The following is a 26849-nucleotide window of genomic DNA, read 5'->3' as shown; positions in this document are numbered from 1 at the left end:
AAAGGAACCAAGACATTAGTACCGAATGACTAGGGAGGGAAAATTAAGTGAGCTGCATGAAGCCAAGCAGAGATCTGGTCTGCAGATTAGATGTAGCTTTCCATACCGGGGACTGATAACAGAATATAGGCAGAAAGTAAGAGACAGGACAATACTAAGTGAAAAAACAGCTATGGTACACTTTTTTAAACATCTTTAATGAATTACCACTTGTGACATAGGCAAACATATATTTACATAAAAGTAATCAAACCATATTAACAAGTTCACATTTAGAAACAGTAGCCATCACACATATTGCTCTATACGATATAATCAATCTAATCTAATGTAAATCTAAAACCAATCTAATGAGGCAACTATGACCATCCAATAAACTGTTGGTGCAAACCCACAAAGCCATTAAATCAGCCGGTGACTCTCTGTTTGCCAACGTCATTGGTAAAACTTGGAATTCACTTCCATCTAACCTTACCCTCGAACCTTCTTTAAGTCCCTTCAAAAAAGGCCTCAAACAGTATTTTAAAGAGCACTGGCTTTGTCCCTGTACTAACCCTGATTAATCACAACTTATTCAATGCCTTATTTAAATTAATATTGTATGCATCTCTTGCTCATAATAGCTTGCTGCAACCTGTTTTTGTATACTATTACACACTGTCTATATTGTGAGTACCTACTAGAGGAACTCCCTCCCTCCCAGTATCACTACCATTACCTCCCTACCCCACTTCAAAAAAACTCTAACCCACCATTTTCAGTCTCACTGGCTTTGCCAATGCTCATATCCAGATTAACTTCTTCCTAAAAGCTTACTTCTTTTCTCCTCTATCAAGCAATCTCCTTCTTTTGTACTCTCCGTGACCTTCTCTCTCACCCCCTTAAGATTTTTTCTCTTTCTTCTTTATTCTACCTAACACTCTTCTTACACCTTTGAAATGATGACTACCTAGTATAAGTATAATTACGCTGTTGTCCGTGTCTATTGATTTCACAATGATGTCTTGTCTATGAATGCTATCCAGCAGATAAAAAAAAAAAAAAAAAAAAAAAAAAAATTATTAATTACATTTATGATATGCCCTTTTTCTCTAACTTTGTTTGTTACTACAATAATGTATTAATATGTATCTATGTAACTTGTATGTAATTTACTGTAAAAGTGGAGCTTTTCTCCCCGGGCCTCCGCTGAAAATGGACATATATCCAGTCGGATTCTCCCGGTCAACAAATGTAAAATAAAATAAATAAATACATTTTGTAAATATGCTTGACTCATATCTGTTATATTGTATCTGTGTTATCTGGAGCTTTTCTCCTGGGTTTCTGCTGAAAGTGGACATATATCCAGTCGGACTATCACGGTCAAGAAATGTAAAATAAAATAAATAAATAAATAAATAAATATTGTATAAGTTGTTCAATTCCTGTCTTCTCCTAAACCTCAATCATTCTCTAAAGTATTTTTCTGCATGTATTGTTCCAATAATTTCCGCTTTTTCAATGTAATTTACTTCTTCCCCTCGCTATAGATCCCACTTCCTGGTTTTATCTCTGTTACACTGCTTTTTTGGCAGCCGTCAGAAGGAAACTTAACAAGAGTTTACAATGTCTAGGCAGTTCAGATCCTGTATCCCAGATGAGAAAATGAATTTCCTTAGTTACACTCATTTGCTCACCCAGTATTCCTGACAGAATACATTGCAGGGAGTTTTTAAAGTCTACCTACTCATTACTTTATAAAAACATTCATGCAGGTGTCTCTTCCTTCCCCATTACACCTCCAACAATTGCCATCTGCCTGACTGTATGAGGTTGCAAGGCAAAGACAGAAAGATAAAGAAGATAGTTAGACACCCTTTGTAGAACAGTGTGTGTGTTGTACCTTTAAGAAGTATTTCCAAGGACAGCATGTGCATATAAATAGCAAGCATGTGTGAGCTTCAGTGCCATTTTGAGGGGCCTATATCACATCATCAAAATTCCAAAATATCAAACACCATAAGCTCGAACTTGGAATCTCGAAATGTGATAACATCGAATGCTCAGAACAGCGATTTTTTTTCCCAGGGAAACAAATTTGCTGTTCTGAGAAACACACATACATCACAAGCACACCATAATATTTGAACAGTATCTTACTGAAATTGGTGTGCCTTGTTTGCTGTGGCCATAGACTGGATTCGGGCCTGCTGGATCTAGCTTTGTTTGTGTAACTTGAGCACTAATCCAGGCATTCTCTAAAGTATTCAATTGTATTTATTACTGCTTGGTAGTAACTTGAACAAGTGTAGCTATCATTCTTAGTCTTCTGGATTAAGCACTTGGGCTTCAGACCAGTTGTTTTACATTAGGAAGGTTTGTGGCATGCACTGTGGTGGCAGGACAGGTAGCTTTCATCCTTCTAAGTTGGGAACTGCTGATTGAGAGCCCAGTGTCTGTTATTCTTAAAGTGTATTACTTCTGGTTTAAGCACTTGGGCTTCAGGCCAGTTATTTTACATTAAGAAGGCTTGTGGTCTGCACTCTTGTGGGAGAAGAGGCTGGACTCTGCCCTTCTGAGCTGGGAATTTCTGGTTAAAGGTTTATAGTGCCTGAATATTTGAACTGTATCTTACTGAAATTGGCACACCTTGTTTGCTGTAGCATAGACTAGATCCAGGCCTGCTGAATCTAGCTTTGTTTATATGCTTGTTGTTTGTTTGCTTGTTATTTCCCTGGAACGCTAATTCCACCTAATACGCGGCTTCTCAGCTCTTCTGTGGATCACTAGTGATATCTGCATTGCTTACTGTACTTATTTCCTTGTTTCACTTGAAAGAAAGTTACTGTTTGTCGTTTTTGCATGTAAGTTACCTGTAACACATTGCACTTAAGTTACCTGGCACTTGCTCACTAAAGCAATTATATAAGTCAGCACTAAAAATTAAAAGCACTACACCCTCACTCCCCACTGGCCCTGGTTTTCAATTATTAAGGAATTCCCAATATTATTCTAGCATGTCCAAAGGTCAGTTGTCAATCTCCTCTTCGGTCCAGCTGGTGAATCTGGGAATCTTGAGTCAATGTTACAACTGCCTCATGTATACAGACAACCCTCTCCTCCTCCCAACAAATTCCAACACATGTGAGAGATGCAACCATATAGCCAAACTGGAGGCTAAGCTCTCTCAACTCAGTACTGGCATAACCAGTCAGGAGGAGAAGGAAACCACACTCACTACAATTCCAGTCTCACATAGACCTACCACGACAGCAAACCAAACACATAATCACACAAAAACATACTCGGAGGCTCTAAATAAAGATCTGCCGAAGCAGCAGAGACCTCCAAAGCAGACACCCAAGCAGCCGCTACCCCAAAACAAAACACGTGCAACACATATCTCACAAAGCCAGTGTGCCAAACAGTCACAGCCCTTAAGACTAAACAACACACCTGATACACTTGTAATAGGTGACTCTATCGTCAGGCACACTGACGTCCCGCTCACCAGGCTGAACAAGGAGAGGGTCAAGGTGAGCAGCCTGTCGGGTGCTAGAATCCGCCACATAACATAAGCACTCAGGTCACTCCAAGGCAAGTACAAATATGACTCAGTCATTGTCCATGCTGGTGTGAATGACCTGAGACGTACCTCCCTGGACTATATGAAAAGAGACATAAAGGAGCTCTCTGAGCATGTAGCCCAGGCCGGTATGACCCTGACCTTGAGTAGCATCTTACCCTCACCAAGAATAATGCCACAATATGAAGACAAGATGATCAATTTCAACAATTGGCTTAAGTACTGGTGTCATTCAAAGGGGATCCAATGCCTGTCAGCTTGGGATGATATGCTCGACAAGCCATGATGCTTTGCTAGGGACGGCTTGCACCTGTCACCCCTGGGCTTTCAGATATTGGCAAAGGCTTTTGCTACCCCCATAGTGCCTTTTTTAGGCAAGGCTCAAAAGACAAACCCACCTCAATAGGTATCACAAGGGATAAGAAACTAAGAGTAATGCTACTCAATGCCAGAAGTCTAAACCTCAAGATGCACGCACTCGAAACTCTCCTTAGCATGGAGAACATCGATATCTGTGCAGTAACAGAAACCTGGTTCAGGGCTCCAGAGAGCACCCCAGCACTACCAGGTTATACCTCATACCATGCTTTTCGGCCCCAAAACGGACCAAACCACAAAAGAAGGAGGAGTATCGATATTCATCAAAGATACCCACACCTCCAGGTTGGTGGCAAAGCACAAAGCATCAGAGACTATCCATGTGCAACTAACAGTGGGTAAACTGCCTTCCAGTTTATAGCCTGCTACAGACCACCCTCCCAAACCCAGAAACCCCACTCAGCCTTCCTGAAAACACTGGAAAATATGAAGGTCTCTCCAAACACCATTATATTGGGTGACTTCAACTACCCAAACATAGACTGGGAGCATTACTCTAGCTCCAAAACCCTAGCCCAAAGGTTCCTAGAATTTATAAACTCAAATGCTATGGAACAACTTGTTACCACTCCCACAAGAGGGGAAAACATACTGGACCTGATCATCACCAACATGGGGACTCTATGCTCCAGACCAGAATTGTATCCCTCACTGGTAAGATCAGACCATAAACTAATCTCACTGGATATTCATATCCCGACCCCACCCCCTGTCCAGAAAACCACAGTGAAAAACTTCTCTAAAGCAAATTTCACACTCCTCAAAACTGAGGTGGAATCCTTCAAAGCCCCCGGGCCTGTGGAAAATACGGCCCAGACCGCAGAATCCTTTATAAATGCATTCTATGAACACCTTCAGGAATGCATGGATCATGCGATCCCAAATAAAACCAAGACCCAATCCTCCAAAGGCAGACGTCCTGTCTGGTGGACCCCAGCCATAAACAAACTATACAATAGAAGGAGGAAGCTACTAAATGATAGAGCAAAATCCCAAAAAGGGAAGGCATCACTGATCAGTATTAGCAAAACACTACGGGCACACATAAAATTGTCTAAGGCCAGCTTCGAGAGAAAAATTGCACAGAACACTAAGGATAATCACAAGGCTTTCTTTAGTTATGTTAGGAACCTGGGTGGTAATTCCCAGATATGCTCAGAATTAGTCCAAAATGACAAAAATACACCGAACCCACAGACATTGCCAACATCCTAGCTGACAAGTTCAGCGCAAACTTCTCCCCCCCCTCCCCACCAAAAGGGCAAATATCTATCCCAGCAGAGTGCTGCCCCCCTGACATCTCAGATGCTCAGGTAAGAGCCGCCCTCTCCAAAGCAAAAAACACAGCATCAATGGGACCAGACGGTGTCCTGGGCTGCGTCCTACATGAACTCCAAGAAGAGCTAAACCCAAACATAGAACTACTGTTCAATCTCAGCCTTACTACAGGATATGTGCCCAAACAGTGGCGTACAGCAACAGCGGCCCCTCTCCATAAAGGTGGTGCCTCAATGGATCCTGGAAACTATCGCCCCATAAGCCTGACTAGCTTGGTCTGCAAAGCTATGGAAAGGATCATCATGGACCTCATAAATAAAGATATTGGGGACCTACAAACACTGGATCCTACCCAGTTTGGCTTTGTTAAGGGCAGATCCTGCATCTTAAACCTGATTGATTTCTTTGAAACAGTCACCAAGGCCAGTGACGAGGGGAAGGTGGTCCACACAGCCTACCTGGACCTTGCAAAAGCCTTCGATACAATACCCCACTCAGGCATTATAGATAAGCTCACCAGCTTAAATATAAACCCCTATGGCACTAGATGGATTGCAAATTGGCTCAAGGACAGAACCCACATGGTTAGAATTGCTGGAGCCATGTCAGACTCCAAACCAGTTACAAGTGGTGTCCCACAAGGCTCAGTCCTGGGACGTCTCTTGTTCGGTATATATTTCTCGGAGGTACTGGCCAACACGGAAGGACTGTGGCTGACCAAGTTCGCAGATGACTGCAAACTGGGCGCCATAATCGACTCTCCAGCCGACACAAGCATCCTCCAAAAGGGCCTCATAGAAACAGACAACTGGTGCCAGAGCCATGGCCTCAAGCTAAATACCAAAAAGTGTATAGTCATCCCCTTTGGCAAAAACAAAGTGCCCACAAATTACCACATAGGTGGTAATCCATTAAGTACAGAAAAAGTAATTAGGGACCTGGGGACCCAAGTTGATAGCAATCTCTTATTTGACAACTATGTCGCCAAAGTGGTTAGAAAAACATTTTATATAGCCCACCTAATCATGAAGGGATTCACATCTACATCAAGGGACGTCATCGTGCCTCTTTACTCATCCCTCATCAGGCCCATAATTGATTACAATGCCCCTTTTGGGATGTACCTTACCAGACACCTGCAGCAACTGGAAAGATCCCAAAAGTACCTCACCAAGAGGATCAAAGGGCTCAAACAGATGCCATATGCTGCCCGGTTAAAGAAACTCCAGCTCTACTCAGTGGCATACCACCTGTTCAGAGGCGATCTGTGCCTGATGTATAAAGCCATGTCCAACCCGGAATTAATGGACATGCTGCACCTCAGAAAATCCAAATCCCATCGAGCTACGCGCTCGAGAGACTTAAACCTCAGTACTGAAATAAATAGGACATGCTGGAGGGACAGATTCATAACCCAGAGGCTCCCTTCACTCTGGAATAAAATCCCAGTCCAGGTTAGGCAGAGTCCCTCATTGACTCTCTTCAAGAGGAATCTTGATGAGTGGATGGGAGATTGTAGGTTTACCCCGGGTATCACTTCTGTGTCACTGTTAGACAGAGGCACAGTATACTAACCTCGAAAAAGGGCATAGCAAAATAAATTTAAAATGGGTGGCGAAAGCCAAACACATTCTGGCTAGGCTTATAAATGCCCTAGGGCAGATAGCCTAGTATGAACCTATGAACCTATGAACCTATAAAACTAAATAATCCAGACACATACACTTTACAACACCCTACCTGTAACCCTACACTAAACCATACATACAGTACTACCTATCCACTTACCTTAACCCGCTCCCTAACCCTAAGGTCCGTAACTATCGCACACTAACCCTAACCAGCTAAACCTAAACAAACTAAATAATACACACACATACACTTTACAATACCCTACCTGTAACCCTACACTAAACCATACATATATTACTACCTATCCACTTACCTTAACCCGCTCCCGAACCCTAAGGTCCACAACTATCACACAGTAACCCTAAGCACCTATACCTAAACAAACTAAATAATACACACACATACACTTTACAATACCCTACCTGTAACCCTACACTAAACCATACATACAGTACTACCTATCCACTTACCTTAACCCGCTCCCTAACCCTAAGGTCCCACACTGTCGCACACTTACCTTAACCTAGTCCATAACCTTTGCACCACAGTGAAGTAAATAGAAAAGCTGCAGAAACGACCCTCCGAATTCTTTCCCTGGGAAAGAATTCGATGTTCTGCAGCTTCGCTATTTTCAGCGTTCACTGTTTTGGGTTCGATGTTAGAACACTTGAAGTTTTGACACTTCAATGTTTTAACATAGACCCCATTCTGAGAGTGCAGCCAGAGTGTTAACATGTATGTGTGTGACAGCTAGTTTGTTTATAAATTAAAGTTAGTTAGCCTCATTTATGATGTGCTTGTACATAAAGCTGCTTGATCAGAACCCACAAATGTTTGTATATTTCATCCTGACTAGACGAGCGACATGGTGTCAGAACCAGGATTCTAGAGACTGCGTTTCAGAGTGACGAGGTCCAGAGTAAACAGTGAAGGTAAGCTAAGTGAACCGAATGGAAAAAAGGGCCAGAAATGAACTAAATGAAAGGAAAACTTGCACAATTTATTTTATAAAAAAAGATATAACAGAGCATTACAAGGGCACATAATGCATTGTTAAGTAAATTAATAGCACAGAAACATTTACTAAGCAAACGAGTGGCATAAAAAGTTTGTTGATTAAACAAAATGTTTGAAATTAAGATATTTGATAAAATGATTATCAGAAAAGTACATAAGGAGTTCAGAATTACCTCAGAATTGCAAAAGAAGCATGTTTAAATTAAAACAAGCATGTTTAGAGTTAATTGAGCACAAGAAAGTATAATGGGCATGAAAAGAGACTAAATGAGCAAAGCAAATAGAAAGAAGGGCAGAAAGGGAACATTAAGCATAAATAAAGCAAGGCAACTGCATGTTTTTTGGCAAATTACTTACCTGTACAAACACTTCCAGGAAAAAATACCAAGTCTTCTAGACTTTGTTGCATACTTGGGAGCCACACATATGTACTCCCATTGTTTCTTTGTGAAATCCTTATATAACCTCACTTCCCAATCTTTTCTGACATCCTCTGATTGATTCCTATAGTTATCATGAAGTATTTTATATGCTCTACTAATTATCCCTTTTCTAACAGCAGCTTCAGTTCTATATTCATCTAAAAATTCAACCAGTGCTCATCTTTCAGTTAGGATTCCCCTATCCCTTTCTGTTTGCCTATACTTTGATATCAGTCCCTGATAAGGAGGTAATCTTTAGTCTGCACTCCAAAAGACTTCTTGATCTCTATATATTCTGTTACCGTTCCCTCTCTAATTATTTGTTCCTAACACATTGGTTCCTTTGCCAGCTTCCTCCAATAAATGCCAGCCTTCTTGCCTATTCTCTGTACCCCTAATTGCAGTCATCCCTATCATCAGGATCTCCTTTCTCTATTCCCCTGTTGGACTGGTTCTTAGTATGTTTTCTGCTACATTATGAATATAACATTCTGTATGACTGCTGTTATTTCCTTTAAGGATCTGCATCCAAAATCCCAATTTTTCCTTATTTCTTGAGTGTCTGCCCTGCTCTATCAGCACCCCTTTCCACTCTAAATGATAGCTTTCTGCTCGTGTTATGTTTAAGAGCCATAGGAAGGGTATCAGAGAGAGAGCCTCCCAGATCTGTTAGGTAAAGTGATTTTATCTGGACTGTTCCTTTATACTCTCTACATTTTAGAATATTGTAAAAATTTTCCAGATCTTTATCACTTTCTTCCCTCCTACGCTTTTATGCCTTCAATGGAATACTATCTACTCCTGGAGACGTTTCTGCAGATTGATTATACATCACTGCATTTATCTCATCTCTTCCTATCTTAACTGTTAATTGTTGAACCTCAATTACATCTAACCTTGTCATATTTAAGTATTCTATAAATATTTCTAGTTGTCCATTTCCTCAATTTCCCAATATCTTTGCTTTATACAGACTTTCATAAAATTTCCAAAATATCTGTAACCTGTATGGTTATTTTCTGTTATTGGCTCCTTAAGTTTGGGAGCAATGTTTTCTAATTTCTGTTGTCTAAATCTTTCTAAACTCATACACATTATCCAGATACTCCCTTATTTTCCCTTTAGCACTCTGCAACTGCGCCTCTTCTTGTTTTGTAAGATTCCCCTTATTCTGCTATACTTTAACCTCTGTCAGCCCCTCTAAACAATTCTTGTAACTTCTTAAGCATATCTCTCTTTCTTTTATTGCTACCCAAATTTTAAACTCTGCTTTCATTTCATCCCACTCACTAGCTTTAATTTTTAAACTTCCCTAATGACTCCTGAATAATTTCTACTACCCACTCTTTAAATTCCTCTCTTTTTAACAGGTAGGTGGGGAAGTGCCAGTGTCTCATTTTTACTTCATTACCCCACATTTTTTATCTTAGTTGTTATTATTGGTGCATAATCTGAAATAGTTACTGGATGTGTATCAAAGTTCTCAATTAAATGCTCATGTTCTTGTGCAATGCAGTTTCTGTCTAGTCTAGCCCAGTTATTGTACCTTGGGAATAAGAATATGCAAATTATGTCAGTGTGTACTTCTGAATTCATGCATTCCATACCAAATATCTTCATAAATTTCTTTAGAAAGTTACCCTATTTTGTTAATTTTTCCCTTTTAGATCCCCCAGATACGCTCTCATTGCTGTAAATCAAATTCTAGTCCCCACCTGTAAGTGATATTCACTGCTAAAAGCTGATTATTTCTGCCCAAATCTGTTTAAGCTCCACAAGAGCAGTTTTAGTTGGCCTATAAATACATGCCAGTGTAATCCTCATGCCTTGCCAGTAGCCTCATACTACCACAAATCTGCCATTATTATCGTTTTCCCTCCCTTTATCACTATTGGAGCTCCTCCGCCAATTAATACAGGTACTTCTCTTTTCCTTTGTCCCTGATATTCTGCAGAATATCCATCCTGAAATCATTTCTTTATCAAATGCAAATGCTCAGTTCTTCCCAAATGTGTCTTCTGTAGCATAATTTGCACTCATTTCCAGCGTTTGCAATACATGCATCCACTGATGTTTGGCAAGTTGATCCTTCATACAGTTTTATCTTATCAACATTGGAATATATGTTACATTTTACAATATGTTTTGTTTCAATGAAAACCCTCAAAAAAAAAAAAAAAAAAAAAAAAACACCCCAGACCACAAAACTATGCACATTTTCAAATAATGAAGTTTAACCCTAAGCTAAGGATAACTATAAGGCATTTTTCAGTTATGTCCTCAACTTAAGGGTAACACCCAGCATTGTGCAGAATTAGTTGTAAATGGTATTATGTATCCTCGGCCAGAAAATATAGCAAATTTGCTGGCCAATATATTTGGCTCAAATTTCATCTCCCCATCATGTCCATTTACCCCATGAAATACCCTCCAACACTCCTCTACTAGTTATCACCAAGGAATAGGTCATCACTGCACTCCCTAAAGCTAAAAACATAGCTTTGATGGGTCCCAACAATATCTCAGGATGCCCCTTAAATAGCTTGAAGCAGGACCTTTCAGGCCCACTAGGACCTCTGTTTAACCATAGCTTTCAGACTGGCTTTGTCTCTGTGGAGTGGAGGACAGCAACAGTCATCTCTCTGTATACTCCAGAGTGGCGTTGTCCCTTTGGAGTGGAGGACAGCAACAGTCACCCCTCTGTATAAAGGGAGACTATCAGCAGACCTGGGAAATTACAGACCCATGCGTTTCACTAGTCTTTTAAGCAAGACCATGGAAAGAATAATCATGGATTTGATAACAATATAGGGAGCCTCCAAATACTGGACTCAACCCAGTTTGGCTTTTTCAAGGGCAGGTCATGGCTGCTGAATCTAGTGGTCTTCTTTGAGAAAGTCACTTGGGCCACAGATGAGGGTAAAACAGTTTATATTGCCTACCCTGTCCTAGCTAAGGGTTTTTCTGATGAAGTTCACGTATTAAATGAGTGAATGAAAGCGCTAAGAAACTAACTTGTTTCTTGTGGTCATTAGATATACACCTGGAATTTGCTCTTTTGATATTATAGATAAACTCACAAAACTGGGCATGAATCCCACCATCACCAGATGAATAGCCAAATGACTCATGGACAGGACACATGTTGTTAGAGTGGGTGAATCCTGATCCAGCCAGAGGCCAGTTACTAGTGGTATGCCAAAGAACTCACTGTTGAGACCTCTCCTGTTTAGAATATGCTGATCTGAAGTTAAGGCTAATGTAGAAGACCTTTGGCTGACTACGTTTGCTGACACCTGCAAGTTGTGGTCAGTCAGTGAATCCACCAATGATGTAGATATCCTTCAGAGGAGACTGACTCAGCCATTGGAGCCACAGCTATGGCCTAAAACTAAATGCAAAAAAAAAAACATAATCATACCCTTTGGGAAGTCAAATACCCCCTGCAAATTATGACATTAATCACACATCCCTTAGACTGGAGTCAGAGGTGAGAGATCTAGGGACACAGATAGTGAGTAGCCTGCAGTTTGACTGACATGTGTCTACAGTGCTGAGAATGTCCTTTTATGTGGCACAGCTTATAAGTAAAGGCATGACATCCACATTCAAGGAAGTTATAGTCCCACTATACTCAGCCTCATCAGACCAATAATTGAGTACAATGCACCTTTTGGCATATATTTGACCACTTACTTGCAACAGCTGGAGCAGGCTCAGAGGTTCCTTACAAAAAAACAAAAAACAAAAAAAAAAGGAAAAAAATTACAGGGTGTGATGTTCTATACTGCTAGACTAAAAGCCTTACCCCTTTACTCTGTCTCCTATGACTATTTAGGGGTGATCTATGCCTAACCTACAATGCAAATACAAATCCAGCCCTGATGGAACTGTTACACATTCATAAGACAAACTGTATGAGCGACACATGATCTAGGGATTTGTGACAAGAACAAAATATGCTGGAGAGACAGATATGTCTCAGAGATTACCCCTTCTCTGGAACAGCCTTCTTATTCATGTAAAGCAGAGCCCTTCTCTGACCCACTTCAAATGCAGTTTGGATCAATGGATTAGGAATCATAAATTCACTGCTGAGGTGGCAAAATACTCAAAGGCATAGGCACAATCTTCAGCCATCCTCTAGCCATTAGGGAATGAACACTGGGTAAAATTTGAGAAATAATGGCTAGGCATGCCATTAGCCTAGGAATCTCCTATGAACATATAAACGTATAAAACTTCCTAATAGGAACAACTGTCCCAACTCAACAGCAAACACAAACCTTAATTAATCTAAAGCTGAGGTTATCCATGCTAAGACACATGTTATTGTCCTGTGCTTCTACTTATACTAATTGGTGTATTTTCTTCTTTTATCTTTATTCCCATCCCAGATGTGAAAAACAACTTGCATGCTTTAGTCAACATTCATTTTTAGCCTTGAAGAAACAATGTGTTGGCTTTTTTATTGCATTATAATCAGCTTGTCTCCATAAAAACGTAAGAGAAAAAATGTAGTCCTGGGTTGCAAGCTTCTAATGACAAGCTGAAACATTTTTGCTAAAGGAAAACTTTTCGTTATATTCATTCTTCTTGTATTCACGTGTTTCCACTTAAAATATTTTATTAGATTAAGCTAACGGTCTTAATCCAGACATTCACCCATGCAAAAGTAAGAGGAAATATATCAGCTCTACATATTTTATGATCTGCAAACTTTTACACCCAATCCCCCACCTCAACAACCCAAGATTACAGCCTATTAACTTAAACATGCTTTTGTCTAGTCTTCTTCACTTTTTGCATTGTAATGCATACATTTTATATTAAAAAGAAGAAAGGAAAAAGGCATCTGCTTACATTAGTACCTTTATAACACACAAGAGCAACTAAAATGCTTTTCTATAAACATGAAATTTAATCATGAAAGATTTCATATAAACTTCTAAACACAGAAATTGTTTTAGTTACAGTTACCTTTTTCCTTTATCCTCCCTTGTCCTCAGTGTACTTTCAAATATTAGTGACATGAAGTGAGGCAAATGCCTTTCAGTTCTCAAAATGTTTAACACAGCCAACAAAAGTTCAATATTTCCACTTTTTCTTAGGTAGCCATATTCCACAAATGTGATTGATGCTTTGCAGCCTCAAATTTTTTCACTAATTTCCATGTTGCTAGTCTTTTTCCTGTTCATTTCCATCTCCCAACTAAAGACTCTGGTTCAATTCCAAAGTACTTCTGATTGTACTAGTAAACTGCTGTGCTTTTCTCTATCGCACAAGCATTTTCCTTTGGAGCAATGGAAACGGTTTTACTGGCAATGCCTCTCCGTGTGCTTTATTATTACAATAATGAGAAGCAGAGTCTACTTCCACTTGATGGCTCACTTTTTGTTGAACAAACTTTTATATTTCCTCCTTAGCCTGTTTTGCATCCAAAAATGGCTTTGATTCTCTAGGGAAATATTCTGATACAGCAGCTTAAATCTCACACCTGCCTTTCAGCACTCCCTGACTACTGTTATAAATGTTTCTCTTGTGCCTGGTGTGCAGCAAATAACACAAACTTTCCACTGTCTCTAAGTTTTAATATGTTGCCCTTCTGAAACAGTTTTGTCATTATCAACTCTTTCTGCTGGTAAGTTTGCATCTCTATTTTATACAGGTCTTGGCTGCTTTTTATGACTAGATTTGGCATATACACACAATGTGCCCTTTCAATTAACAGTTCCTGCTGTGGAATACCAGTCCATTTGCTTATTTGTGATTTCATAAAATTGAATACAGTCTGTTCCTACTAGTTTCTCTGGTACAGCAGAAAATCTCAGATTTTCCTTATATGCTCTCTCCTGTAATTCTAACATTTTTTTGCATCTGTTCTTGAGCAGTTTCATACTCAGACAGCCTTTTCTTCATTTTGACCTTGATTTTTTCAGTTTTATCAGCTCATCTCAATATCTGTTTAAAGCTTCTTTCATTGTTTGCATTTCCATTGCCTTTTAATTTGAGTTTATATACTCATTCAATGTTTTTTTATTTTAATTAGCTCTGAGCAGATCTGATTTTTTTCCTCTAGATTACTTGAAGCCATGTCTTTCAGCAAAGCTGGACCTTGAACTTCTTTTTTGCTGAACAGCCAATTATTAATACCTGCCACTCAGTTTGCCAGTATCAATGCAGGCCTACATTTCATATTATATCCTGCATTAATGATTCATATAAATGTTTATGTTTGTGATCTTAAAAAGTCTCAAGTTCTCTCAGTACCTTGTCCTTCAAACCATGGTACCTGCCTATTCATTCATTCAAGTCTATTGTGTTCTGTTATTTTATTTTTTATTGTCAGTATATAACATATTTTGAACTTTCCTCCACAGCCCTATGCCAAAATTGGTTAATTTATCCAGTTAGACTTTCCAAAAGAAACATTAATAAATAAAATGGAATAGTAAAAAATTGTATGTAGATGTTAGTACAAAGGCAATGTGCATAAGTATTTAAGTAAAATTTTAACAGCTTATTTTCAGATTTATGGATAAGGATCTCCTTGCTACACACACAGACATGCACACTCACAGTAAATTATCTATAGATGACAGAGATTTGTTTCTTACCTGGGTTGACGACAGAAAGCATTTCTTTCCAAACCCTGTACTGCAGGGGGCCTCTGTATACCCCGAGACGTAGTCTGCCAGTATAAGGTTCACCATTAAATACACCTTTCCTCTTTTTCTTAGGTATCCATGATTCACAAATGTCTACCTCCGCTTCTTCTTTTGTTCTTTTCATGATGCTGGTGATAAAGAATGGAAACAGTGTAACTTATTTCACTTACCGTGGGCAGGGCTTTAAACAAAAACAGAAAGATCATTGTTAGCTACATACCTTTTTGTTTCATCTGTGATGCCCTGTGTGGAAGAGACCAAAAGTTTTATAATGTTATTGTGCATCTCTATGGTGATTTGATTGCATATACATCAATATGAAGAGAAAAACAAATGCTTAATTTTACTGTCATGATTAATGAAGGACAGAGAAAGGACAAAAGTGCTGGCACAACAGCTATTTTCTTCAGGTAGAAAGTTATCTGTAATAAACTCACTAGCATTTATCTCTGCAGTGAATACCATAAAGAATGCTTTTATAGCTTCCTTTATCAATGAATGCATTTGCTTGTGACAGAATATCAAAAGTTAGCATTGGTAGAGTCTGTTTTATATACAGGCCTCCATAAGGCTGGATTTCCCATTAGGCACTGTAGGCCTAGGACCTAAAAAAAAAATTTAGGGCCTATGAAGGAGGCAAACAAATTGAAAAAAATAAATTATTAAAAATAAAAAGAGTGAGAAATCTAATTTAACTAAAATTCAAAATTACATTACAGAACCAACAATTCAAAATTATTAGGTATTTCCTAAGAATTATTCTTTATTTGACTTTTCTTTTCAGCAAAGTCTTTAATAATGTCCTTAAAGTCCATATAGGTTCATAGATTAGTACTAAGCTAACTGCCCTTGCGAGCCATTTTAAGCTTAGCCAATTATCCCTTGTGAGACTCAAACCCTGTACCTTGTGTTTGTAAGGCAAACACCTTAACCCTTAGGCCACCCTCCCAACCCTATATCCCAATATCAAAAGTAATGTCACTTTCAATACACAAAAGAACCAAAGACAAGAGGCAATCCTGGCTCATAGATGACAGCGTATAATTCTTAATTTAAGTTTAGAAAATGATCTTTCTCCTTCTGCATTTGTTCCAGTTATTGATAAATAAATACTCGACATAATGTGTACATTTGGAAAACTTGTAACAAGTTTATCTTTTATATGGGATTTTATCAGCTGAGTCACTTCAATTACTGACTTGTTATCTTTGTACAATGAAGAAAACATAAGAAATTCATCAATGAAGTCTTCTTCCAAGTCTGATGAATAGATATGAACTAAGTCTCTGGCTTTCAAATTAACTTCATCTTTTGTTAGAGATATGTCTGAAAGGAAACTGAAGGTATCATGCAACATACTGTATGCTGCATGCCGTTTTATCCTTTCTGTAACTAGTACATCTAGAATATGATCATCATCTTCTTTTGGCTGCTCCCGTTAGGGGTCGCCACAGCGGATCATCTGTTTCCATTTCTTCCTGTCCTCTGCATCTTGCTCTGTCACACCAACAACCTGCATGTCCTCTCTCACCACATCCATAAACCTTATCTTAGGCCTTCCTCTTTTCCAGTTACCTGGTAGCTTCATCCTTAGCATCTTTTTCCCAATATACTCAGCATCCCTCCTCAGCACATGTCCAAACCAACATAATCTTGCCTCTCTGGCTTTGTCTCCAAACATTCCAACCTGTGCTGACCCTCTAATATACTTATTCCTAATCCTGTCCACCCTCATCACACCCAGTGCAAATCTTAACATCTTTAACTCTGCCACATCCAGCTCAAACTCCTGCCTTTTTGTCAAAGCCACTGTCTCCAACCCATATAACATAGCTGGTCTCACTACCCTCTTGTAGACCTTCCCTTTCACTCTTACAGGTACTTGTCTGTGACAAATCACTCCTGACACTCTTCTCCACCCACTCCATCCTGCCTGTACTCTCTTCTTCACCTCTCTTCCACACTCACCGTTACTCTGAACTATTGACCCCAAGTATTTAAACTCATCCACCTTTGCCACCTCTACTCCTTGCATCCTCACCATTCCTCTATCCTCCCTCTCATTCACACACACATATTCTGTCTTAGTCCTGCTGACCTTCATTCTTCTTCTCTCTAGAGCATATCTCCACCTCTCCAGGGTCTCCTCCACCTGTTCCCTACTCTCACTACAGATCACAATGTCATCTGCAAACATCATAGTCCATGGGGACTCCTGTCTGATCTCGTCTGTCAACCTGTCCATCATCATTGCAAATCTAGAATATGATAAAAAATATTAATTCGAAATGCATCTTTTGCAGTCAGTTTTTGTGCTAATTCCTCTGGTGCTTCTTTAAACAGTCTCTTTCTTTTCCAATTTTGGTCTTTGCATTGTTTTTAATCAAAGATTTGAACAAGGTCTTTAGCCATTTTTTCAAAGTCATCACATTTATCCTTGACTTAAACCTCAACTAAATAACCAGAAGTCCAGCATATAATTTTACAATTGTGCACAACTCAGTTCCAGGTTTCTGAAGAGCTTTATTTAATCTATCAATATTTTTCAGAATACCTTCCCACATGACTGTCATTAATGCTATTTCTAAGCTATTTAGCTTGTTTATCAAGGCTTTTGCTTCATGAACCACTGTCCGGTTTTGTTTTTGACGTTCTGAAATATCAAGTAGTGTTGCACAGATTTGATTGTAATTTATCTTCAGTGATCTGACAGCATCATATCTGGATGACCATCTTGTATGTGATAGATTTTTAATCAAAATTGCATTTTCCATCATATTTAGTTTAGACCATCTTAGTGGTGAGGCTGCAAAGAATGTGTAGAGTGACTGCAAAAAGCTGAAAAAAATTAATGGCAGCCAAACAGCTCTCTGTCAACATGATCCCTAATAAATGTAGGCTGTGAGCAGCACATGGAACCCATACTGCCAGTTTCTGATTTTTTGATTCTGGCTTGGAGTCCAGAATATATCCTGCTCATATTACTGGCATTGTCATATGACTGAGATCTGCAATTTGCTATGTCTGTTCCATGTTTGTAAAATGTAGATGCGACTATGTCAAAAAGATATTTAGTACTATGTTTTTCAATAGGAACAAACATTAAGAAGCGCTCATGTACTTTGTCTTCTTTTGCTAGACAACAAATAACGATTGATAATTGATCTGTGTGACTTATATCTGGGGATGAATCTACACTCAATCCAAAATCTTTTGCTTCATTAATTTCAGATTTGATTTGCGTCAATACTTTTGATACTAATAACTTCATACATTCTTCATATGTGGTCGAAGATAGGTACAAAATATTTCTGCTGCGTGGATTTCCATATCTTCTTATATGTTCTTTGACAAAAGGATCAAACTCTGACAAAAGATCAATGCACCCAAGGAAGATGCCATTGTTAGGATTTTTATGTAGTTCATTATCACCACGAAAACCCAAACCTCCTTCTGCCAGGAATTTAACCTCCACAATTACCTTTCTTAAAACCTCAGTAATTACTTAATTTTTGCTTTTCCATTTGCAATTCTATATCAGTTAATAAAGAATTTTGGCATTGTAGCATTGTAAATACTGCAGTGAGATGTTCTTTTGATTTTTCATGTGACGTGATCCTTGCATGTGCATTTTTCCAGTCATCAAATACAGTTTGAAACTGATTAGATAACTCATTAAATCCACTTCTAAATAACATGCACATATAACAGTACACTTTGAGAATATTAGCCAGTCTCTTAAATACTTCACCATTACTCATTTTCCTGTAAAAAAACATTTTTTTTTGCATATCTTACTTTTTTGCCAAACTGTTTAAACGTTGATTTCAAATTGGATTCCAAATTTTGAGATAGCATATTTTGGGTGAAGTAATGAATGAGATCTGCATTTATTTCCCATTTAGCTGGATCAGTACTGAAACCTGATGGTGAAATAGTAATGGACGCTTCTTGTTTTTTTTAATCACTTGTATGTTCTAATTTGGGTCTTTACTAGAACATTGAATGTTCTAATACCAAACCCTATTCAGCGAACCGTAAAAATAGCGAAGGTGCAGAAAACCAAATTTTTTCCCAGAGAAAGAATTTGTTTTTCCATTTCTGTCGCTTCGCTATTTTCAGCGCTGTGGTGGAACATTACAGGTTGGGTTCAGGTAAATGTGCGATTGTGTGGACATGAGGGTTAGGGTGGGGTAGGTGATTTAGGGTTAGGGCACGAGTGAGGTGAGTGTGCGATAGTGACAGACCTTAGGGTTAGGGTTTGGGTTAAGGTAAGTGGATAGTTAGTGGTGTATGTACAGTTTAGTGTAGGGTTAGATGTAAAATTTTAGGTGTATGTGTGTGGATTGCTGTTTGTTTGGTGTGCTTGTGTTGTGAGTATGTGTTTTGGAACAGCAAATTTTTTCCCTAGGAAAAGATTTGCTGTTCTGAATGTTCGATGTTGTCAGCATTTGCTGAATTGGGTTCGATATTAGAACATTTGAAGTTCTGACACTTCAATGTTCTAATATAGACCCTCTAATTTACCTTGATTTGCAGTTACATCAAATGCTGACAGCATCAAATCCGTCTGTTTCGTTTCTAATTTCGCATTAGCTTGATCTTCTTTTGTTTTTTGATCTACAGACCTATGATTGTCACAACGGAAATGTTTTGATTGACAAAGGGTAGCCGTACTGCTCAGCAGCTGTGGAACATGTATATATGTAAGCAATGAACCATTCATTTTACTCAAGTTCTTTTCAATTTTTTCTTCCTTTTTCCAAAATCAGAATTGTGCTTTCACTTATATCCATCAGACATTTTAAATGAGGTTAACCTTTAATAAAAAAGATTATATTACTTTTTCAGCAAAAAACATTTAAAAGAAAATATGGATCAAGTCCAATTGATGGCACCAAATTTTGAATAAAATGAAGATTCATAAAAAACAAAACCTTGTTTTTCAATTTTCAAATAGTGAAGTATAGTATATAATTAATTTTACCTAAAGAAATTAAAAATAATAAAGTAGGAATAATTAATACAATAAACCCTTAATTGAATTTTTTTGAGAATTTTACGCTTAAAATGATAAGCAAAAAATTTACTGCCAGTTACTTACTGTTTATTTATCAATTTACTGCAACAAATTTTTACCAGGGATTGCAAAAATACTGAAGTAAACCGCACTTTCTTCAAGTTCAAACAATAGTGACTAACGAAAAACCAGCACAAACATCAACATTGGACATCTCGGCCTTTTGTTGAATAATCTCGAAAAATAAAACCGCTAGTTCAGTTGTACTCTCAGTGTCAAGCTGATGGAAGCGAGTTGTCTATCTGGTTCTGAGATGTCCAGTACCAACTCGTCTGTGTCTGTACAAGAGATGAACTTATATTCTGCGCAGCACAGTGCAAGGCAATTAAATAGCATACACAGTTATATAAATTAGAAGTATAGAAATGATAGTTGATCAACTGACTTCATCAATCACATGGTTTAACAATATAAGTTGTGATTCTTCGTCTTGTTTTCAGTGATCATGATCATTTCCCACTAAATTGGTCACATCACAGACTAATTATCCTGATTCGTTGAGTGAGGAATAAGGGGTACATTTGGTGGTGGAAGCAAATGATCATGATAAGTTTGGGAAGAAACATTGGTAATAAGAGTGTCATGTCAGTGGTGTAATTCAGAGAATGTTTATTCCTGTTTTTGCACAGCTCAATGTAAGAGTGCCTAAGGCCTAAGAACACTAAAATCTGTTCCTGAGCTTCCACATTTCCTCCTTTGCATGCTTGCTTTGATAGTCAGTTGTATTGTAAACTATATTTCAAATACAAGAAAGTATCATGGGCATAAGTGTGCCTTACTAAATAAAATACTCGTTAATACTGCAGTAATTATATGAAGCATTTGTTGATAAAAGCTATATTAAAACTGGAATAATAATCTAAAACATGTCAGCTTAAATTCAGTTCAGTGCAGTTTGACTGGGAAGGTGAAAACCCTGAAAAGCAGAACACAGCAAGGGTTAAATAGCAGCAGCAAAAGAAGAGGTGGACAAGAGGTAGTCATAACAGATGGCTTACAGGTACACTAGCAACATGAAAAATCAGCACAGAATAACAATTAATACTGGATATAGAGGAAGAAGCAATCACCAATCGACAGCAGAAAAAGGAGCTCTGCCTACTGTGATGAGAACTTTGGTTTGTACGCCTTTCACTGAGCTGGATCCTACTGAACCTCTTACAAGTAAGTGCCTCACTGGGGTTTCTTCTTTTCTTTTTTCCTGTTATATTTGGGATTATGTCCCCCAGGAAGGGGAAATGTGAGTGTGGAAGGCAGATTCCCCATAAGGACAGACACGAGAAGTGCCTTTTCTGTTTAGGTACAATGCACAACCATACCCAGTGTGCTATCTCTCAGGCTATAGTGCCTAAAACTCTCTATAGCCACTTGTCTTCCTTATCCATTTATCTGGAGAATCAATGCTTAAAGCTATTGACCCGAGGTACCATGGTTGAATCCACCTACCCCAGGGTTCAGCCATCTTTCAAGAAAAAAAACTAAAAAAACTCACTCTGCATCTGCTGCTATCCAGCCTGTACCTGATTCTCACTCAGGTTGGATGAAGACTTTGAGGACTGCAGGTGCCAACAACAGTTCCCTCTGCTGCAACCAAGTCAGAGGCCAACATGGAACTTATCTCTCGCACATCAACTGAGGCTGTGTATATGTCTGCCAACTATGGCTGATCATATTTGAAGGGCTTAGAGGATTCTCCAAATCCTAGTCAGGGATAGAGATGCCTGGTACCTTTATTTAATCTAGGCAGGGATCTAACTCCCTAGATTAGTCAAGGCCATTGTTAAGGATCTTCACAAGGAGTGACAGGACTTTAGTGAAGGCTGTTTGATGCTCTGCTACTCCTTTGGTGTCCAAACCATCTAAAATGGCTAGAGATCCTGATACCTCTGATGAAGAGTTGGATTCTAGTGAGGAATTCCTTGCTTATTCTTTGAAAATTCATTCTCCTTTGGAGCTATGGTCTGAGGAAGAGGACTCTTTCTCTTCTGACTCTCCCTTTGAGGAATTGTCCTTTAGGCAAACTGTGGTCTGTATGAAGGAAATTTAAGGGGACACTTCTCAAGTATCTGGAGTACAGAAGAGATGAGCTTTGGCAGATGGACTCAGCCAGGCCTTCTGCTGTTCCTCCAGTGTTAGCAGCCATGCTGTATACTTTTACTGCTGCTGTCCAGGCTCCTGACTGCCTGCCTTTGGCTCATAAAAAGCCAGATTACTTTTACAAGGCACCTGGTGTTCTTTAATATTTGTATAAGTGTCCATCTCCTGACCCTGTAGTAGTATCCATGTCCAGTGATGAGCCTTCCAAGCTATTATCCTCTTCCAAACCTCATCCCTCTGACAAAGGCAACTGTGATATGGAGAGACATGGGGAGAAAAGTATATACTTCTGCTACCTTGGCCTTCAGGGCCATTAATTACTAGAGCCATATGATTTGTCCTGGCTCTACTGTCTCAACTAGGTCGAGTATCATCTGACTTTCCTGACTCAGAAATCAAGACTGCAGCCTTTTCTTGTTCAGTTCTACATCCCAGGTGGTTCACCACTCTAAATAATGTAGTTATGATGCAGCTGATAAACTGATGCATCTTTTAGGGCTGCTGCATCTCACCACACTATATAATTTAGTTATGATGCAGGTGATGCACTGATGCATCTTCTAGGACTGCTGCATCTCACCACACTATATAATTTAGTTATGATGCAGCTGATGCATCCTCTAGGGCTGCTGCATTTCACCAAACTATATAATGTAGTTATGATGCAGCTGATGCATCCTCTAGGGCTGCTGCATCTCACCACACTATATAATATAGTTATGATGCAGCTGACGCACTGATGCATCTTCTAGGGCTGCTGCATCTCACCACACTATATAATGTAGTTATGATGCAGCTGATACATCTTCTAGGGCTGCTGCATCTCACCACAATATATAATGTAGTTATGATGCACTGATGCATCTTCTAGGGCTGCTACATCTCACCACACTATATAATGTAGTTATAATGTAATGATGCATCTTCTAGGGCTGCTGCATCTCACCACACTATATATTGCAGTTATGATGTAATGATGCATCTTCTAGGGCTGCTGCATCTGGTTCTTTTATGAGGAGGTACTCCTGATTGCACCTATAGGGTGGCCACGGTGGTGCAGTGGTTAGCATTGCCGCCTCACAGCAAGAGGTTCTCCGGTTCGATCCTCAGCTGGGGTGCCTTCTGTGCAGAGTCTGCATGTCCTCCCTGTGGTTGCGTGGGTTTCCTCCGGGTGCTCCGGTTTCCTCCCACATCCTAAAGACATGCTGCAGGTGGATTGGACACTCTAAATTGGCCCTAGGTGTGCGTGTGAGTGTGCCTTCTGTGGAAGGTTGGGCGCCGGGCTGGCAACTCGACACCGTAAAACTCCACTGCCATTCAATGTGCGGACAAGGTGATCCGCTGTGGCGACCCCTAACCGGGAAAAGCCGAAAGAAGAAGAAGAAGACTCCTGATTGCACCTATAAGCTTTATCTGACAATATAAAAGCTAAACTTTTGGACTTCCCATTGTTCAACTAGAATCTTTTTGGTACTGCTGCTACAGAATTATTTAGAACCCTACAAAACAAATGTAAGGTAATGCAGGATCTTAAACAAATCCTTGTTTCTCCTGTTCCTACATTTCAAAGGAACTATCCTTCTAACCCCTGCTTTGTGTGTAGGCAGCCTAGACAACCTTCCTGAGGTAAGAGGATTTCTATGCTTGTTTTTTATTAGACAAGCCCACCCTCACATCAAAGGGTCAAAAGCAGTCATTCCCTGATGAATCTGCTTCTCTCTGACATACAGCTCTCCACCTCCCTTGGCCAGGTTCCTCTGTCCCTCACGTTATCCCTTTCTCCTCTACTCTGGCTAAAGATTACTCTGGACTCTTGTGTCCTTTATACCATCCTGCATGGTTATTTCGTGGCTTGGAAGATCCTGCTTCCTTTTTCAAAGTCTCTCTCAACCCCTTCAGAGCCAACTTCCTCTTTTTCCTTTAGTCCTATTAGATCTGATGGATCAGGAAAACATTCAATTTGTTCCAAAATCCCAGCAGGGAACAAGTTTTTTTTTTCCAGGATGTTTCATGTCCCTAGAAAGGAAGGGTCTTGTTGACCTATTCTAGATCTATCCATCCTGAATACTTTTCTGAAGGTCCTTCTAGACTCTCTTTCCTTTCCTGTGTTGCTTCCCCCAAACATTTCTAGTCTCTCTGGATTTAACGAATGCCTACATTCAGATTCCCATTCACCCTCTAGAAAGTTTTTACATTTCTCTGTTTCTTTCTTTCACTTTCAGTTCTCTGCATTGCCCTTGGGTTTTACTACAGCTCCAAGGGTATTTCCCAAATGTCTGGCCCAAGTGGGAGTCTAAATATTTCCATACTTGGAGAACCTCCTGATTCATTCCTCCTCCTCCCAACACCTCCTGCTTTAGGGCCTTCATTTTACTATGCTCCTCCTGCACAGTGTGGGATTCACTCTCAGTCTCAAAAAGTCAAACTTCACTCCCTCTCAGGACTAAATATTTTGGGTTGCAGCCGGATCCACACCATCCATATATTGTCTTTTCTTCTACCTTCCAAGGCCCTGCCTCGACTGCCTATTTCCAGTGTCTTCTTCTTTCAGGGATCCTAGTGAGGGAATTACTCTGTGCTCTGGGGTTATCTCCATGCTCATTTTTATTTATTTAATTAGTTGGTTAGTTAGTTAGTTAATTAATTAATTAGTTTATATATTTATTTATTTTTTTACATTTAATTACTGGGAAAGTCCAAATAGGTAGCAGCCCATTTTCAGCAGAGGCCTAGGGAAAAAAGTTCCAAAGTTTTACACAACATTTTAAGAACAATCATTTTACAGTCTTTAACAATAATACAAAAAGAACTACAGTTTAAACGATTCTACCAAATTAAACATAATATGAAAAAATTGATTACGAATAGATGCAAGTTGCATGACAGTGATTTAACAGAAACATTTTAGCCAGCTTATACAGAAACTAAAGGTAAGTTAGTATAATACAAACAGGAATTACAATATGAAGTGAATTAAAAACTGTCTTACGGTATATTTAGAGAGAAAGCCAGGGGAGAGAAATTGATAGAAGTAAGGAAGTAAGGGAAGTATAGAGAGTAAGGAGATGTAAGTTATGAATAGGTATTTGTTCACATTTAGGTATATAGTTTATCCTGATGTTGAGCAGGAACAGGGGCGGATTTTGGCTAGGAAGTCTTTCAGAATGGTTTTGAAGGAGGCGAGGAAGGGTATAGACCTGATGGATGGAGATAAGGAATTCCAGGCCTTAGCACCCTTGTACAACTACAGACAATGCCCAGCAGATCTGATAGGTCAGTAGACAGACAAACATTTTTTGGTCACTGGATTGCAATAACCAACGAGGAACATAGTTGTGTAGAATAGTTTTTAGTTCTGGACAAGCAGACGGATGCTGGATAATTTTATAGGTGGTAAAAAGTGTGTACATGTTAGGTGATGGAGCAGTTCTAACCAATTTAAGCTTTTCACTGCTATAGGGTGGTAACTTCTGAAAGGGGTATGTGCTGCAGATTTAACAACTTTGTTATAGCATTGTTCAATTTTTGACTTTTGTGAAGTCTGGAAGTTAGTAAGGATGGGAGCACCATATAGAAGTGTGGGGAGAAGATCAGTAGTGGAAAGTGTAGTTTTAGCTGCATCAGTGAGTATGTTTTTGGCTTTGTAAATCATCCCTAGTTTTTGATGTTTTTCTTATGCAATTTTGTATATGCAGGTCGAATATAAGATTATCATCCACTATCAGCCCTAATAATTATCATCACTACCTACAGATCCCCTTCCATGAGACACACAGATGTCCCTCTCATGAGGCTGGATAAGTAAAAGGTCATGGTCAGCTGTCTGTCAGGTGCCAGGATCCACCACATCACACATGCACTCAAGTCTCTCTACAACAGGTACTGTTATCACTCCATCATAGTCCATATTGGTATGAATGACTTGAGACTTTCCTCTCTGTTCTATATAGTACCATATAGATGTTCTTAAGCAACATGCCTCAGTACAAACAGAAAATGATTGACTTCAAAATTGGCTTAGTTTCTGGTGTCATTCTAAGGGTATCCAGTACCTGTCAGCCTTGGATGACATTATTAACAGACCTTGATACTTTGCCAGAGATGGTCTTCATTTGTCATCCTCAGGATTTTGTCTACTGGCTGAGGCTCTTGCCACCACCATAGCACTTTTTAGGTAGTGTCTCAAGGATGAAATTCTAACATAAAAATTCCATCCAAAAACAACGTCAAGGTTATTCTGCAAAACACTAGGAGTCTTAACATGAAAATGCACTCAGTGGAAGCAGTCCTCACCTTGAAAGACATAGACATTTGTGCAGTCATGGAAACCTGGTTCAAGGTTGTGGAGTGTACCCCAGCCTTACCGGGTTACACTTCCTTCCACACATTCAGATCACAAAGGGAAGGCACGACAACTAAAGGAAATGGTGTATCGATATTCATTAAAGATAAATACACCTTCAGATTGGTTAAACAGAATGATTCCCTGGAGATACTTCAGGTGCAATTAACTGTTGGTAGGACACCCATTCAAGTCATTGCCAGCTACAGGACCCCCGTCATGAATCGGGACACCCACTCTGCATATTTGTACCTACTTGAGTCTATCAAGATGCATCTAAGCATCATGGTTTTGGGTGACATTAACAACCCATCCATTGAATGGGTAAATTACTCATGCTCAAACTCACATGCCCAAAGGTTTCTTG

At 39.2% G+C, this 26849-nt stretch overlaps 1 protein-coding gene across 1 annotated transcript in view; it reads right to left on the bottom strand.

Moving 5' to 3' along the window:
* LOC122798675 (zinc-binding protein A33-like) overlaps window positions 1-26849 on the bottom strand; it is a 397012-nt gene that overhangs the window by 145939 nt on the left and 224224 nt on the right. Inside the window, exons 4-5 of the mRNA XM_044067767.1 lie at window positions 15184-15206; window positions 14913-15091 (exon numbers count right to left, since the gene is read on the bottom strand). Of these exons, the coding sequence (XP_043923702.1) occupies window positions 14913-15091; window positions 15184-15206 (202 nt within the window). The remainder of the gene's footprint in view (window positions 1-14912; window positions 15092-15183; window positions 15207-26849) is intronic.

The sequence above is a fragment of the Protopterus annectens genome, chromosome 3.part1 (genome assembly GCF_019279795.1).
Source record: "Protopterus annectens isolate FY-2018-M chromosome 3.part1, PAN1.0, whole genome shotgun sequence".
Classification (NCBI taxonomy): Eukaryota; Metazoa; Chordata; order Ceratodontiformes; family Protopteridae; genus Protopterus; species Protopterus annectens.
Note: the sequence above shows the minus strand (reverse complement) of the source record. Positions and strands in the feature narration are given on the sequence as shown.